This window comes from Mustela erminea, chromosome 19 (assembly GCF_009829155.1).
Source record: "Mustela erminea isolate mMusErm1 chromosome 19, mMusErm1.Pri, whole genome shotgun sequence".
NCBI lineage: Eukaryota > Metazoa > Chordata > Mammalia > Carnivora > Mustelidae > Mustela > Mustela erminea.
Genome location: NC_045632.1, coordinates 54,343,112 through 54,359,626, shown reverse-complemented (window position 1 = coordinate 54,359,626; position 16,515 = coordinate 54,343,112). Strand labels below are relative to the sequence as shown.

The following is a 16,515-nucleotide window of genomic DNA, read 5'->3' as shown; positions in this document are numbered from 1 at the left end:
GGGTGCAGGGGTCCTAACCCAGTGTGATTCCGTCCCAATGCGGCGAGGAGACCAGGACACACACTAACAGAGGAAGAGGACCCTGTGAGGACCGGGGAAGAAGGCAGCTCGCCGCAGGCCCAGGAGAGATGCCCCAGAGGAAACCGACCCCGCCCACACCGGGATTTCACACTCCCAGCTTCCAGAACTGCCAGCAAATAAATTTCTGTTGCCAAAGTCACCCGGTCTGTATAATTTTGCTGCGGCCACCTGAGCTGCCTAGCAGAGGCGGCTTCTGCTGGGGATGCAAAGGCATTCTCATCTTCGACCAGAACAGAGGGGGAGATGTATAGACGGATTCATAAAAAATAAAAGTTACATGCCACTTATTTGCAGTCTGGGTCAACCCGCCCTATTTATGAGATGCTTCTCCTCCTATGTCCAGATAACAGCGTTTTAACCAAACAGTCCCTGCAAATGACAATAATAGCCATGGGGAGAATAATCCTAATGGAACAAAACCTAGTAGCTGGGACAGAGCTGCGCAACGCCCGGGCTTTGGCTCTGTTCGCTTACTCTTCACACTGAAGTAACTAAGATCGGCTTCACTCAATAGATAGGGAAACCGAGGCACAGAGAAGTCAACTGTGCAAGCTACCACAGCCGTGGCGGGTGACGAATCCAATCCAGGCTTGACTCTCACTGGCTCTGACGGACGGCCATGGAGGCCTCCGGTGGGACCAGGCACTAGAGGGTCCTGCCCACACCCTGGCCTGGGACAGACCGTTCGAGAACAGGGACACTGGCATGAACGACTACGAGAGCCGCACCGTGCTGAGCCCCCTGCGTGCCGGGGCCGCTGAGACCACCAGAGCGGACTGACCACCTTGAGTCTGTTACAGGCCAGGTGACCGCAGGGCTGTGCTGCAGAAAGAGGTCCCAGGAAGGGAAGTGACAGCTCCCAGGGGCTGCTGTGCCATCGGCAGGGCCCCCATCCTGCCCCCAAGGAGGAGCCAGGAGGGGCAAGGGCAGGAACACGTGAGGCACGGCAGCGCCTCAGCCTGCAGACAGACGGGCCTTGACCAGGCACTAGAACACTCACACGTGCCCCTGTAAAAACCCCCAGATGCCCCACGAGGCCCCGAATTCTGACAACCCATTCTGCAGGAGGAAAACAAGGCCCACCAGTGTTTCATATTTGTACAAATCACCAGCTGGTCCTCTGAATTTGACCTCGGGGGCTTCTGGGGCCGTGACCTCTTCTTGCCCCACCCAGTGCCTATACTGGGTACGGCCCCAGATCTGGGTTCCCCGATGTCTCTGGTTTGGGGGATTGTGTTGGAAAGCGAACCCAGAGGTAGCCAGTTCTCACTGACTGCCCGACGCCAGCCAGGTACCTCTGCAGTCCCAGTGCTTTAACCCTACCCAGCAGGGAGGCCACCGCAGCGGCCCTTCCTACGCTGAAGACTTCCGGGTGCCCAGGTGTGTACACACCCTGCCCGCTGCAGCCCCGGGAGGCGCCGCGCCTTATCTCTGCACCTGTTGGGCTGGGCACCGGGCCAGGCAGGTGGCTGGCTCCCGGAAGAGGCCTGTTGAGCGGCAGCCCCAGCACATGTCAGAGAGACGCAGCCAGGGCCTGGCGCTCACTCCCAAGTGGAAGGGGATGTTGACAAGTGGTAGAGCGTGTGTCCTCAGCTGCGCACTCGAGCGTGCCGTCTGACCTGGATCCTGCCTTGGTTTGGGCAGAGGCTGGGTTCTGGCAGAAGCAGGTATCTGAACCCTTCATTCCAAGGGTCTCTGTTTGGGGGGAGGGGGGCTACAGTCGGACCTCTACTGATACCTGGCGTTGTCCACAGGAGGGGCCCGATGGGCCTGGACTGGCCAGGGCAGGGAAAGGATCCAAACCCGAATTAGGGGCCTGTGGCCCTGGGGCTCTTTTCCACTTAGGATCTGGTGTTTCTCAAGCTTCTAACCACCATCTGCAGGTGCTCCTCTGCACCCCCGGCCTGAGGAGCTTTCTCGACGTGGGTCCCTCATGGTCCTCCCAATATGCTGTGTATCTGTTTACAGGCCACATGTCTCTACACCAAAAGACAGTCGAGACCTTCTGATCCCCAGGAACCAGTAGGCGCCCCCGCCGACAACGTACCGTTTACACAGCCCTCTGGTGACAGCCCTTTCCTGCCCCACCTTCCTGCAGACACACCAGTGAGAAAGTGGCAGCCTTCAGAAGCCAGCTCCCGCTGCGGGAAAGAATTCCCAGAGGTGTCTGGGGGCCTGACCGAGGTCCTAACGGTGTCGGCTGTGCAGGTCAGCTAAGCACTCGTGAGGTTGCGCTCTAGGCACAAACTTGCTGGTGGACGCCTCAGGACTGGCACTCAAGGGCATCACACCTGCCTCACAGGGGACACTGAGGCCCCACCTGTGTTCAGACATCTGGGAAGCGGGGAGCCAGGATCCGAAGCCAAGTGCCAGGTGGCCGGGCCCAGAGAGCCCACAGGCCCGTCTGCTGCACATCAGGATACGAAGACCCCTTGTGACCCCATACCTGTGGGCTGCTTTTTGGGGGGCGTGAGTCACTGATTTTTGTGGCAAGCTTGTCTTCTCTCTAAACCCCGACCCACAACAGCCCTCACCTGTCTGACTCCAGCAAATCTAAAATTTTCCAGCAAATGGTTTCCTGCAAATCTAGAAGTAACAGGAGCGAACTCGATAGACAGAGCTCGTTATGAACAGGGGCTATTCCAAACGCACACGGGGACCCGCTCCGGGACCTTCCGAGAAACCTGCTGAGCTGGACGCGCTGGCCATCCCCATTCTACAGATGGGAAAACTCTCAGGGTGAGCGCTGGCCCAGGGTCACACAGCCAGGAGGAGCTGGGGCGGGAACCCAGGAACCGGTGTCTGCGGTCCTATTCACTCAACAGCATGACGTCACATTTCCTGCTCCCGCCTGCACAGGAGGCCACCTCCCTCTGTTGAAAAAGGCACTTACTAGTTTCTCTTGGCTTTAAAAGAACAAAACACATTCCGTGTAGAAATGCCATTAAGTACAGCAAACTCTGAGGGGACTTTAAAGCACTCATCAGTGGCTGTCAGAAGGCACGGAGCTGGGGCTGTGACAGGCACATGCTGGCCTTCAGGACCGCGGCACGGCCTGGCCTGAGTTCACTCCTGAGCAGAAGGGGACATCGACGAGCCCAGTCTGTAGAAGAGCGCGGGTCGTCTGCATTCCCTGGGTACTAAGCTCGGGCTCCCCGGCCTCGAGCTCGGCCTCCTCCTTCTTGGCAGCTCACATAGGACTGCGAATGGGGGACACAGGCACGAAGTGGAAGAGGACAGTGGACCTCCTTTCCTGCCTCAGCCGGGCCCAGTTTCAAGTCGGCAGTCAGCTCCTGGTCCTGCTCCCAATGCCCGGGCTGACCGGTCTGGGGTGCACAGGTATGCTGGGCAGAGGGTGGGTCCCCAGCGGCTAGCCAAGCCCAAGAGACGGGGTGTGGGACGCCGGTGGCCAGCAGAACACCTGCCATGAGCATGTGGAGAGCGGTGCCAGCCGCAGGGCTGCTGGACCAGGCTGGCCTGGGACGGAAGAGGGATGGTGATGAGGTGGGGGAGGCCTGCCCGCCCAGCTCCAGGGCAGGAGGGGGCCAGGCCTTCCCTGTGCTCATGGAGGAAAGGGAGCTAAGGTCCCCTGAGTATCCCAAAGGCCTCTGATGAGCTGCAGGCATCCGCCACCTGACATGCAGTCCTCCCATGAATAGGGCTAGCTGGCTCTAGAACTTCCTCGACTGCCCAGTGAGGTCAGGGGAGCTGCCCAAGGTCACAGAGCTAATCGAGGGCAAGCTGGTCTTGGTGAGCATGAGGCCCAGGTCTTCAACCTCACACGCACTTCACGGGGGGTTCAGAAGCCAGACGGCTGAGAACTGCCTTTCTGCTGCTGTGGTGGGCGTGGGTAACACCGGAGACAACCTGGGCAGGTGAGGGGGTGGACACAGGAAATGGGGACAGGGTGGTTCCTAGGGCCTGGGGCAGCTAGACGCTGCTTTGGCACGGCAGACACACAATGTGCGCCCGGCGGAACCGTGAGCCAACTTGACAGCTGCTGCCTGAACCAGGGTTCTAAGCCGTCCCGGGGACAAGTCGCTTCCTCCCAGCACCTGGTTTCCTCCTGACTTCCAGCACTTCTGCATGGTGCCGGGGCGGGGGGAAAGCCCATCCTACCCACAGAACGGCAGCTGACGCCCTGGGCAGAGGGCAGGTGCGCTGTGCGAGCCTTGAGAAGCCACAGGTCCCCAGCACACTGGCCTGGGTCGGGCAGGCCGGGCCCTGACAGCTCTCCCACACCAGCACTCAACCCGAACCCCAGGCCTCTCAGGCCACCAGCCAGAGGGTACAAAGCGGTGGCCCCTGGGATGGGAGGTGTCAGACTCCAGCAGTGCACTGGGACTTGTCCTGTCCCTCCGGCCCAGCCACCCTCCCTCTCCAACTCTCAGCCCTTGAAAGCTGTTTCAGCCGTTCCTAGTGGGACAGCGTTTCCAAGCCCCTGAACAATCCCCGCAGCTCCCGGCACCAAGCCTCCGTGTTCACGGGCGCGGCATCCGGCCGGAACAGTTCCTGACTGAGCAGTGCTGTCCTGGGCGACGCAGACACTCGCCTCCTACGTTCCACTTACACTGCCCAGTCTTTAGGACGACCCCAAGTCTTGTCTGCATCTTCCCTGAGGGCCCCTGAGGGATGAGGTGTCTTCCAACTCGCCTCCAGCCCAACAAGACCTCTTTCAAAAAGATCAAGTCGCCGGATTTGAGCTGGTCAGAAGATGGGATGTGACCACTGCTCGCTCATGATGGCTGCTCTTTTCTCTTCCTGGACAGAAGCCCGTCCCCTTGCTGGTGGCCTCCCAGGGGCCGGCATCCTCCCTTCTTCCATCCCACCAAGCGGGCGATGTCCCCGGTTTTCCTAGCTGGCGCTGCTCAGATGCAGCAGGACTGAGAGCGAGAGAGCGGTCGGGCCCCCTCACTGGGCACAGGACCAGGCACGGTGTCTGCGTGCGGCAAGCGTTTGGTAAAGGAGAAGACAGGTGCGAGCGGCACACTTCCTCGCAGGTTAAGAGGTAGAGAGGTAGACTCCCAAACCCCACAGAGCCGAGCCTGCTCGCTCGGTCTTGCGTCCGAGTCCACTCTTTCCCTCGCACCGCCCAGCGTGGACCTCACAGAGTGATGCTGGCCTGCGCTGGGAAGAGTTTTCCTTTTTAAGCGTCTCTGGGCAACTTCCTGGGGCTTATGTTACTTTTCAAGGACGTCAGATTCCAGTGATGCACAGGCCTTCCTGTGGGAAGGCAACTAATTGGGGGCTATGGGCTGGGCTGTCCACACTCTCGGGGAGTAGCAGTGCCTGCTCTAAGTGGGGTTTCTTTGGCCCTCACAAGGCTCTGTTAAGAGCTCCCTCCCAGGACGCCTGGGTGGCTCAGTTGGTTGGACGACTGCCTTCGGCTCAGGTCATGATCCCAGAGTCCCGGGATCGAGTCCCGCATCGGGCTCCCAGCTCCATGGGGAGTCTGCTTCTCCCTCTGACCTTCTCCTCGCTCATGCTCTCTCTCACTGTCTCTCTCTCAAATAAATAAATAAAATCTTTAAAAAAAAAAAAAAGAGCTCCCTCCCATTCTGTATTAGATCCTCTGTTCTCTCCTTTTTACACGTAATACTCACTGGCAAGTGTTCTAGCTGGTGAGAGCGCCCTATGGTGAGAAAGGCCCTATGTCATGACACCCATGTACAGACAAGAAAACTGAGGCCCAGGAGCCAAGAACACTGCCCGCAGTTATACAGCAGGCTAAGGGAGGTGGCCACACGACCTCAATTCACAGACAACACATACTTCTTGTGATCTGCGCGTGCAAGGAATGCCATATTGGGGCTTTTTTCCTCTCAAAGTGCTGCTGTTAAATCGAGGGGGCATCTCACTCCCAACGGTATCTTAAAATAGAGGAAACACCGTTGTAACCAGAAAGTGTAGTAACTCCCACTTGCCTGGTGTCTGTGCCTGCGAGGCATCTACGCTGCCCGAGTACCCAGGGAATGTCCATTTTACGCTCATGCCTGGAGGCAGCCGTGGCTCAGAGAGGACCAAGGAACTCACTCAAGGCCACAAGCCAGCCCTGGCCTCCATAGCCCAGGACCTGGCAGTCTGACTCTGAATCTGTTGCTTCTTCCAAAGTACCATCCCTTGGAGCTGCTAGGGTTTGTGGGTCCACTGTGTCTGAGGACCTCAAGTGGGCCATCGACACAAACAGGCAGCTGGGCTCTGGAAAAATGTCTCCAGTCTGAACTGTGCCGAGCCTCCCCCGACCCCAAGGTGAAAAAGGCTTCCACAGATATAAACCTGCTTTGTGGAGAGCCCCAGGCAGGGGTGAGGTGCTCCTCTGGAAAGCAGCTAGGAATGCATCCTGGCTCTCTGTGGCCAGCTGTGGACGGGGCACCTGACCACCCCCATGCCCTGGCAGCAGGCAGGAGGTCTGGAAGAAGACGGGGGGAAGAGAATCCGCATCTGTGAGCATGTTTATGAAGAAGGGGAAAAAATGTGTGTCAACTGCATGCTGAAACGCAAATCCTTAGTGCTTAATGAGAAAGCTGAGTCCGGCCCGAGCCAGCAGAAGCCCTGGGAATTCCAGGTGTTTGTGGGGAACAGCTGGAGGAAGTAAGGGGTCAAGGCGAGACGCGGGCGATGGCCGACCTGTCCCCGGGAGGGCTGATCACCACTCCCGGGAAAAAGCGGGGGCTGCCCCCGGCTTTAAAGAAACTGACATGCGTTCTCAGCAATGCCCTCTGAGCAGAATTTGGAAGTCCTCTGGCTCAATGTGGCTGTGCCCCCGGCCTCTGCTGCCAGGAGTGCAGCGCCTCCACCCTGCAGCCCCCGGGTGTGCTTGGCAAGAACTCGACGTTCACCAGAGAGGCAGAGCCGACGGGCAGAGCTGGGCAACAACCGGGACTTGGCAACGGCCCAGCAACACTGACCAGCCCCAGGAGCCAGGTGCCCCCCGGATCGAGGGGCCCCAGTGCCCCGTCAGTAGACAGGCATCTTTCCGCACTGGTCGGAGAGGACCACACAGTCATGCCCACAACCCCTCTGAGGAGCCCGCAGCCAGCGCTGACCACGCCGGGAAATGCTGGGTTCCAGACTCGGTCCCAAGGAGCACAGAGCTCCATCTGAAGAGCAGGACTTGTGGGAGTGAGGATGGGAGGCACCTGCTGGGGACTCCAGACCAAGGGGGCCCCTTCGTTGGTGCCTCCAGGAACCAGGTACATGTGAGTTTGAGACGGGTCCGAGTGGTTCAAGTGTGAGTAGTACAACTGGAAGGACCCCCGAGAGCCAAATCGTAAGATCCCTTCATTCAAGATGCACACGACTGAGGCTTGGGGGGTGGTGGGCGCATGGGCCTGAAGCCCCAAGCGCAGGGCAGCACCAAGCACAGCCGACCCGGGTCTCTTGTCTCCTCAGAGCTTTTCTGCACGCTCCACTCTGTCCCTGCTCACCGGGCAAGGCTGGGAGCGAGGGCACTGGGACTTGATGCGAAATGCACACCAAGTACACACAGTCATGTGCTGGCTCACGAGCATATGTGCACGGGCACACTCAGTGACACACATACACGCTCCAAGCTTGGTGCACAAACGCTCACCCCGAGGGAGCACTCCCAGCTGCTCAAGCACAGAAGCAGCACAAGCACCAGACACACACACTGGTGTGCACACACACGCAAGCGGCACTCCAGACACACACATGGACCCACAGAGAAAAACCCACATACAGCCACATCCATGCAGCCTCCTACATGCAGACACACACATACTCGGGCAACCACACCTGTGTTGTCACACCCACACACAGCCAAAGCCCTTGAACACACACATGCACTCCCAAACCCAGAGTGAGCCCCTCTGCCGAAAGTAAGGACATTCACACACTCACAGACACACCTGGGAGCCCACGGGCTCACGGCCATCCTGGTGGCTGGAGGCAGACGCTCACCTACACCTTCTCAACCTCAGGGACACACCTATCTAGGTCATGCTTATGCACACACATGAACACACGCAGCCCTCTGTACATCCCCATGCACACACACACCATCACACACCAAGCTTATGTCCACAGACATACACACCCCAAACATGTGTCCTCACGTCCCGAATCTGCGTCCTGGGTGCCCGTCGCGTTTACGCACACCTCAAACATGCACACTTGCACATGTGTGCACACGTGCTTAGCACGCCCACGCTGCCCCGCCGAGCCCCACTCTCCCGCCCGACTGGGGACGGGCCCGCCAAGGGGACACTCACAGCAGCTTGAGGATTTCCACGTAGCAGCCGAGGGTGCGGTCGGCCTGGGGGCCCAGCTCGATGCTCATGGTGCTGCAGGCGGGGCTGACCATGAGGCAGTCGATGAGGTTGGGCTCGCTGTCGTTGCCCGCGCTGGCCGTCAGCGCCGGCTTGGCAGTGCTGGTGTGCTCCACCTCCACGTGGATCTCACTGGAGGCCACGACCACCGACTTGAGCCGCGCCTCGGACAGCGTGGCTTCCTGAGACACCAGGTCCGGGCTGGGGTGCAGAAGGCGCAGAGGTAAGGTGGGCTTCCGGTCGCAGGGCTGCTGGCAGCCGTTCCGGATCTCCTTCAGGCTGGGGGAGTTGTCGCGGCTGGCAGGAGAGGGAGAGCGGTGTGAGCACGGCTGCCCGCACACGGCCCCGAGCCATCACACGGGCCGCGGGCTCCCCCGTGCCGAGGGCCTCCCTGAGCCCAGTGGTGGTGCCGTGGGCTACCCGTGAGGCCTCGGCAGCCACCTTCACTGCAGGGCCTCCCCTGGCCGTCTATGAGACCTACTAAGTGCCTTTCCAGCTGCATCTGGAGTCTCGCTGCCCTTCTCTCCCCCTGGGCAGGCCCAGGCCTCACCTCTGTTGCCCCATCCCTGGCCAGGTGAGAAAGCTCAGCATCCGCTCCCCACCAGGGATCCCAGACCCCAGAATTCTAGCCTCCTGCAGTCTGCGGCTCCCTCCTGCCCACCCCTGCTCTTGGCTGAACCCCCAGGTACAGCATTTTCAACCGCCCGGAAGAACGATACTCGTTAACAGGTGTTCGCGGAGAGAACGGATGTATGGCATCAGTGAGGCCGCATCGTGTGGGAAATGCCGGGTCAAACGATGAAATTAGGCCTCTCCACAGCAGGACTTGTCAGGGCCTTGAGGCTGGTTAAAGAACCTCCTCACTCAGTGGGAGGCTCATTAGAGTGAAGGCAACCCCAGAAATGGGCTTCCTTCCCTGGTGCTCCTGGGTGGCACAGCACGAAGGGGTATCACAGACTGCACAGATACTGAGACCTCTCTGGACGGCTGGTTTTACCATCTGCATGTTACCAGTGAGCAAAGACATTCTCAGAGGTCAAACATGGCCTGTAAGCGGACGGGGCTGGGATTTGAAACTAGGTTTCTGACTACAAAGCCCTGGCTTCTCACCACCACAGCGGCTTCCAAGATCCCATATAATCCTGTGCAGGTCCTCCTCCTCCTCCATGAAGTCTTCCCTGATTTCTTCTACTTGCCACCTCCACACTTCTATCCCCAAATCAGAGCTTTCCACCCCTGGCTGGATACCAGTATCCGAAGCCCAATTCAATCAGAATCTCTGGGTTGGGGTCCAGATACCAGTAACTCTCCAGGCTCCCTATGTGTGCAGTCAAGGTTGAGTCCACTGTTCCAAGAGACTATGAGCACGACAGCATGATCACAAACAGCTGCTCGTCCAGGCCCGCCCTCAATGTGCCACGCACATGTGCCCTGTGCTTGCAAAGAGATGCACACACTCCTTGTGCACAAGGACCGGGTAGAGCACGGATCTTGGATACAAAGCACCTGGAGGGCCCGAATTTCTCCGGCACACGCCACAAGCCAGGCCTCCGCCGAGCCCACCAAAGATGTTTAACAAATACACTTCAGACTTCGCTGGGGTAGAACGAAACCCATCAACTAAAGTCCGAGAATGCAACAGCTGATGGAAAACTGTGTGTGGTCTGGGCTGGGGCTAGAGGGGGCGGTGTAACTATCGGCGGGTTCAGAGCTAAGTGGCTGGCTACCCAAATACTCAACACTCCATTGCCCTTTGTTTGCCTTCGCTGGGATTTAGAAGTGCATCTTCAAGGCTGTTTGGCTCTGATCGGGTGATTTTCCAGCGAGCTAGGCTAACCTGGGTCAAGTTGTCTGCTCTTCTGTGAGTACATTATGTACTCACCGAGAGCACTGTGGGCAGTCCCGGAGGACGCAGGGTTTATCTTCCAGGGACTGACCACCAGGGGTGGGATGGACTTGAGCCCCGCAAAGGTCCCCCAGCGTGTAGCCCTTATGGTGACTTCCTGGAGGAACTAACAGGAAACTACTCTGGGCTCAAGGGGGCTGGGTGGCTCTCGCCCTCCCAGGCCTCCACCCTGGGCACCTGCTTGCAATCACCCAAGGTCACGCTTGCCCCCTCCAGGCCCTCCTCCGAGTAGCAGCAGCCAGGGGGAAATCAGGAAACTGACAGCTCTTCAAGTCCTGTCGTAGTCACTTAAATCTATCGGTGACCCCCAGTGCTCTTGGAATGAATGCTCCACAGCTGGAGCTCAGGGCCAGCTGCGTCACTCACAGCGTGGTCCCCAAGCAGCGGCACCAGCACGACCAGAAACCCCAGGCCTGCTGAATCAGAATCTGCATTTTAACACGATCCCCAGGAGCAGCTCAGCAAGAGAAGCTTGAGTCCCCCCAGGGCCTGGCACGGCTGCTGTCCTCCTCAACTCCATCTTTGCTTCTCTATCGGTCTCTCCGCTCTCTCGGCCATACTGCTTCCCCCCCTTCCTTCCCTGCAGCGGCCTCTGTGGAGGAGCAGATCGCCTGTGCACTCTGCAGAGAAGGAGAATTCCTGGGCCCATCCAGGAAATGCTGTGTCCAGCAGTCTGCAGCAGCCTGGGGATTCCGAAGCAGGTGTTTAAGGACCAGAGATGGAAAAGGTGACTAACGCCAGCCCCATCTGCACCTCTGGGCCTTTGCACGTGCTGTTTTCGCTTCCTAGATCATCTTGTTCTGCCTCTTGCCTTATTGAGGGCCAACTTAAGCTCTCAACTTAAATATCCCCTCTCTGAAGGATCCCTTCCTCACCTCCCCCAGAGGCAGAAGTTCTCAACTCTGACCACAGAGTTGACTTGCCTGGGAAGTTTAAAAAAAAAAAAAAAAAACCAGCAAAAACAAAACAAAACAAAAAACAATGCCAGGGCCATCCCAATGAGATCAGAATTACAGTGGATGGGGCCTGGGCACCCCTTTTTTTCTTTAAGATATAAGGAGTGTTATGCTGACACAACAAGAACTTGCCAGAAAAACGGGAGCCCCGGCTGCAGCGTTTGCCAGTGTCCTTGGTGAGAATACGGCTGCCACAACTGAACCCGAACTATTAAGGTGCCATCATGGACTATGGAGTTGGGAAGGGATGTGCTTCCAAATGCAACAGGGCTCTAGCACACCCGGGACAATCAAGTTCAGCTTCGTGAACTTTCCTTGTGTGACTCCAGACAGTGCCTAACACTTGTGGGGCTCCAAACAGCTCCCAGCTGAGAACCACTGACCTACATCAAGATGGGAACATTTCAAGAAACGCAGAGGCTGCTCTCATGCCTTTCAGCTACACCCCGCCTCAAAGGCGGGGGGTGTTCTTCTGCACCCCCCCCCCCCACACCTAGTCCTTTTGCCTGTTCTTGAAATTCCAGGAAAAAGAATCACACTGCAAGTATCTTTTGAGTCTGGCTTCTTTTGTCTCGTTTTGCCTTTGTGAAATTTATTCAGTTTGTTAGTGGTTCTAGTTCATCCATTCCTGCTGCTCCATAGTGTTCCTTTGCACGGACAGACCCCAACTGTCCATCCACTCTCCTGTCATGAGGACATCGGAGTGGAGGCAGATTTTAGTTAGGGGCTGTTACAAATAACGCTGCCAGAACATTCCTGTACATGATGAATGAATGTCCCCAAAGCTACGAGCAGCTGGTCACAGGGCACATGCGTGCTTAGCTGCTGTTCTGATCTTGTAAACCCTTCCCAGGTGATGGATGGGCGGCCAGGGCTGAGATTCCTTGCCACAGACCCCGTTAATGATGGCTCTGACCAAAGCTCACTGCAACCCCTTGCTGGCTCCCTCGCTAATCCTCCATCTCCTGCTACACTGTCCGCTCCGGAGGGAACGGGCTCCATCTAGCCGGCGACCCTTGTGCCTGGGGCCCCTGGCACGTCCTGGGCTGTCACCAGACGAGGACTGAGAGGACGAGGAGGATGAGAGCTGCTGCGGTGTCCCCAGGCCCCTGTCTGTACAACCGTGTGCACAGTTCCTAACTCTCGTTCTTTCCCCCTCTGCCCTCCTCCTGGGGTGCGTGTTGGGAAAGGGGTTTCCAGAGTTCTTCTGCCTCCTGCTCCTGAGTCAGGAAAACCTGCTCCAGGGCACCTGGCCAGGGCTTTGAGGACACAGAAAATTCTGGGAGGTGCTGTTTCCTGCCGCTGCTCCTGTCCCTGCCTAATCCCAGGCCAGGCATCCACCGAGTGGGCCCCGGGAAGCCGAGATGAGTCACGGCCTCGGGAGGAAAGGGAGCCTGAGAATGTGGGACACTCCGAACAGTTTCCCTGCCTCCTAGGGTGGCCTGAGTTAGAAATGCATGCGGACTGGCTCCGAGGGCAAGGGACCGTCCCTGCCCACAGGGATGCTGGGATGGTTGTACGAGCCAAGTGCTATCCTTTGACCTTCTGCTCCTTCTTTTTTTGTTTCTTTTTTTGTTTCTTTTGCTCTAATACAACATGCTGTAGGGCACAGAACAAGCGTGTGCGAGTGGCCTGCATGACGTCTTCATGTTGAGGCCCCAGGGGTTCTATCACCTACTCAACGGGGAAATGACTCAGAAGTGGACAGGTCCCTGCTGAGTATCAGGATCTAGGGCTAAGGACATTGAAAAGAGTAATCCTCCCTTCTCAAGTCCTGTCGTGAGAAAATACGCCCTTAATAAAATTTTGTGGCACCTTCCGCAAGACCTCAAAGTACAGTATTCGGTTTAGAAGCTTCATTTGTACGATTTTCTGTGTGTCAGAATGTTCCACTGCCTTCTCTCTAAGGACTGAAATACACTCCTGCTATGCCGCCAGCTCCAGCTACACACATTTTGCTCCCCTGGGAGTTGTGCAGTGTACCACCTGAACAACCACACAGGGAGCTTCAGCAGATGCTCCCCGATCCTGCACATCATATCCTCTCTAATGACCCCAGAGGTCACTGTATAAAGTTTTACGCAAACTAGTGGCAACTGCGTCACCCTGCATCCCAGGAGTGAACCTCAGGAAAGAATGGAAGCTGGTAAGTAACTATACCCCAGTGCCACCATCCCTCAGGGGAATGACTCAGACATGTTCCACAGTCTCCTGGGAGGTCCCAGTGGGGAACCTGCAGGTGCCTGCAGTGGTCATCAGACTCTACTGGCTGTCCACCCTTTTCGGGTCCCCTCCCAGAGCTTCCTTGGGTTATGTCCTTAATAAGCTGCTTGCGCCCAGACCCTGGAGGACCCAAGGCAGCAGCCCTGCATGCCCCTTTCTGGCCAAGCTCTAGCATATGGCTCCATTTTGTTATCTCAGCCTTTGCCCATTTGCCTTGATCCTGCATATTGGAGACCAGCTCCCCCAGGAGCACCCGAAACCGTGCCTGACACGCACAGGCGCTCAAGAAATCCACATGCACCATGGGCAAAAGGAAATTCTGCCAAAGGAGACAAGGGGAAAGGGAGAAAACCTCCTGCTAGTCCTCATGCACACACACACACACGCACACGCTCACACCCCCCACGCACCCTGCACTCGTCCTCTCTCTCACACAAGCCCCACGTGTGGCACATGCCAGGTGGGGAGAAACCTTCAGAATCAAACACTTGCTGCTAAAGCCAGGGGGACACGACAGCCTCATAGCTGCCAGTGCAGATTCCCAGTGTTGGCTCTTCCAGTGACATACCCACCTTAGGGTTGGCAACTGGGAAGCTCATGGGATTGGCCAACATACTTGAGGCCGTCCCAGCAGCCGCCACTCCACCTCCCTGGCCTAGTCGAGGCACGAGCCGCCCTCCGCGGGGACCTGGCCCTTCACTGTCCCCCACTGGCCCCATCCAGAGGTGGTAGCAGGCCCCCACACAGGCTCTCCTGGGTGCCGCGGGGACTGACCTGTTGATGAACTCTTCATAGCAGGAGTAGATGGCAGCCAGGCACACGGCCACCAGGTTGGGCAGGACCCGGGGGTGGGGGCAGTGCCCCGTGGGGCCGTGCATGCTGGAAGAGAGCAGAGGACAGGGGTGAGCAGGCCGCGGCAGCAGTGGCACTGACGCAGGGAGGCAGCAGGGCAGGGGGGCGTCCGTCAGGGTCAGGGGTGGAGGGTGCTCCAAGTTCTTTGCCGGGGATCTGGCTGCATTGGGATCTAGGTCCTGGCTCTGCCACGTGCAGGCAGCACAGAGCCAAGGTCCAGGCCGGCGGCTGCAGATCCAGGGTGCCAGGTTTAAGTCCACACCAGCGGTCTTGGCAAACTACTTAAACTTGCCATGCTCAATTTGCTTAGCTATAAAATGGGAACGTGGCTCCCTCCCTCAGTGAGTTATGGTAAGGACCCAGTTTCTAATTCATGGAAAGAGCATATGGTAGTCCTATAGCCTGGGACAGTCGTATTTATGCCTGCGGGTTCTGGAAGTGATTCCTAATACCACATTTTAGTCTCAAAAGTGGCCTGCTTTAAAAGAAAATTGATTATGGTCACCTTGGCCCAGCACAGGACCTGGGACACATTTGCTAAGTCCTCCCTTAATGCGAGCTACTCTTATTTATTATGGCTAGCTCTGTGCCTCAGTTTTCTCCCCTGTAAAATGGGACCAATACTGTGACTCCCGGGCTGTTTGGAGCCTGGGAATGATATCTATAAGTCCTGGAAAGTCACTGTGGCTGTTGAGGATGAGAGAAACCTAACCTGAAAAAATTCGACAAACCACAGCTGGGTACTTTAAAGGGACCCTGAAGTCACCAGGGCTCCTGCGGAGAAATGCTTGCTTTGGATGTAGAAATGCTTTGTGAGTTTCGGGTGAGTTTATTCGGGAAACACATAAGCTCCAAAACCAGCTTAAACAGGCTATTTTGATTTTCTTCAAAAACGAGAGGTCGCTGACGTGTGCAGCCCACGGACACAGTTGCTAGCGTTGACGGGCATTAGCTCACTACACCGGCACACTAACCAGAGGACGGGAGTACGATGGCTCTCATTTTCCAGATAAGGAGACAGAGGCACAGGGAGAGGCTTTAAAAATCCAAGAAAAAGCAAGCCCTCTCTTCCAAAACAGCAGAAGTAAGAAAGAACTAGAAGGTCTGCTTTCTTCTTCCCCAGTTTGGGAGGTGGCTGTTTAGTCCCTATTGACGCCTCTCCGGGGCCAGTGGGGGCTTGTTTCCTGACGTGCTCAGCACTCATAAACCAAAGGGGTGTAAGGTGTGGGATCCGTGGAAATAACCCTATTATTTAGAACTGGTACCATTTCCTGAGTTCCTATTGTGTGTCAGGTACTGTGCTAGGGGCTTCCTCATGTATCTTCTTGTTTAATTACGCAACAACCCCTGTGGATAGGGGAGTAAACAGGACCAGAGAGGTACAGCAACCAGTTCAACGTCACACAGCTAGTAAGTGTCTCAGACCACGTGTGGTTGGGAGGACCCAGGTGACAGTTCTCCAGAAGATGAGATGCTCGGGGCCTTTGAATACAAGTGGACTCTCTCTGGGCATCAAAGGAGCAAGTATTTCTGGGCTGGAGAGGAGAGCTGGCTGGCAGGCAAGGTGGGGAGGGGGTCCAGCTGGGAAACCCACCTCTGAATGAACTTCTTCACCACTTCCATCCCCGCATTGAGCTCGTTCAAGGCGAGGATGTACTCCTGAGTAAACAGCCTCAGTCGTGGGCACTTCCCAAAGTCCTGCAGAGAGAGCAGATGGGAGAAGCTGGGACAGGCCACAGGGGAGGCCGGGGTCCCGGAAGGGGCGGTGCGGCCGTGCTCTGCTCACAACTGCTGGTGTGGAAGGCAACGGGGAGACAACCAGCCAACTCCACTTTCTAGAAGGCACACGTTTTCCCTTCAAGAACCTGGCCTCGTCACGCTCCTGCTTATGCCCTTTGATGGCTGCCCGGGGAGAGCAACAAATGTGTCCTGACCCGGAACGGGTTCCGGCACTTGTAGCGAACTCACTGGCACGGCACCGATGCGCCAAGGTGTGCTCAGCAAAGAGACCAGCTGGGGCGTCCCTTCTGCTCAGTGGGGAGGGGGCCTGCGCATGTTGAGCTGGGTCTCCCACAACCCCTGGGAAGCCAGAGATGCCACAGGCCCCACAGAGTTTCTGGATGCCTGCTTTCTGTGAGCTATCACCTGAGGCCGCTCAGCACGGCCGGGGCAGATGTCCAGTCTGGGGCCATCGATTTGGGAAGAG

General features: G+C 57.2%; 1 protein-coding gene, 1 long non-coding RNA gene and 1 pseudogene across 7 annotated transcripts in view; 2 read left to right on the top strand and 1 right to left on the bottom strand.

The window, feature by feature from the left end:
• Positions 1-16,515, bottom strand: part of CMIP (c-Maf inducing protein) — a 224,486-nt gene that overhangs the window by 17,179 nt on the left and 190,792 nt on the right. For all 5 annotated transcript variants that reach the window (XM_032326250.1, XM_032326251.1, XM_032326254.1 and 2 more), the window contains 3 exons: positions 15,904-16,007; positions 14,232-14,336; positions 8,316-8,669 (listed from right to left, as the gene is read on the bottom strand). In XM_032326250.1, the coding sequence (XP_032182141.1) occupies positions 8,316-8,669; positions 14,232-14,336; positions 15,904-16,007 (563 nt within the window). The remainder of the gene's footprint in view (positions 1-8,315; positions 8,670-14,231; positions 14,337-15,903; positions 16,008-16,515) is intronic.
• LOC116580162 lies at positions 1,581-11,781 on the top strand. Of its 2 annotated transcripts, none has more exons than XR_004281527.1 (3): positions 1,581-1,748; positions 2,050-3,420; positions 10,865-11,781. It is a non-coding gene; the product is annotated as an uncharacterized LOC116580162 (long non-coding RNA). The 2 variants fall into 2 exon arrangements; XR_004281528.1 differs by having other exon boundaries at positions 1,582-1,748; positions 2,180-3,420.
• On the top strand, positions 5,629-10,858 carry LOC116580160 (annotated as a pseudogene).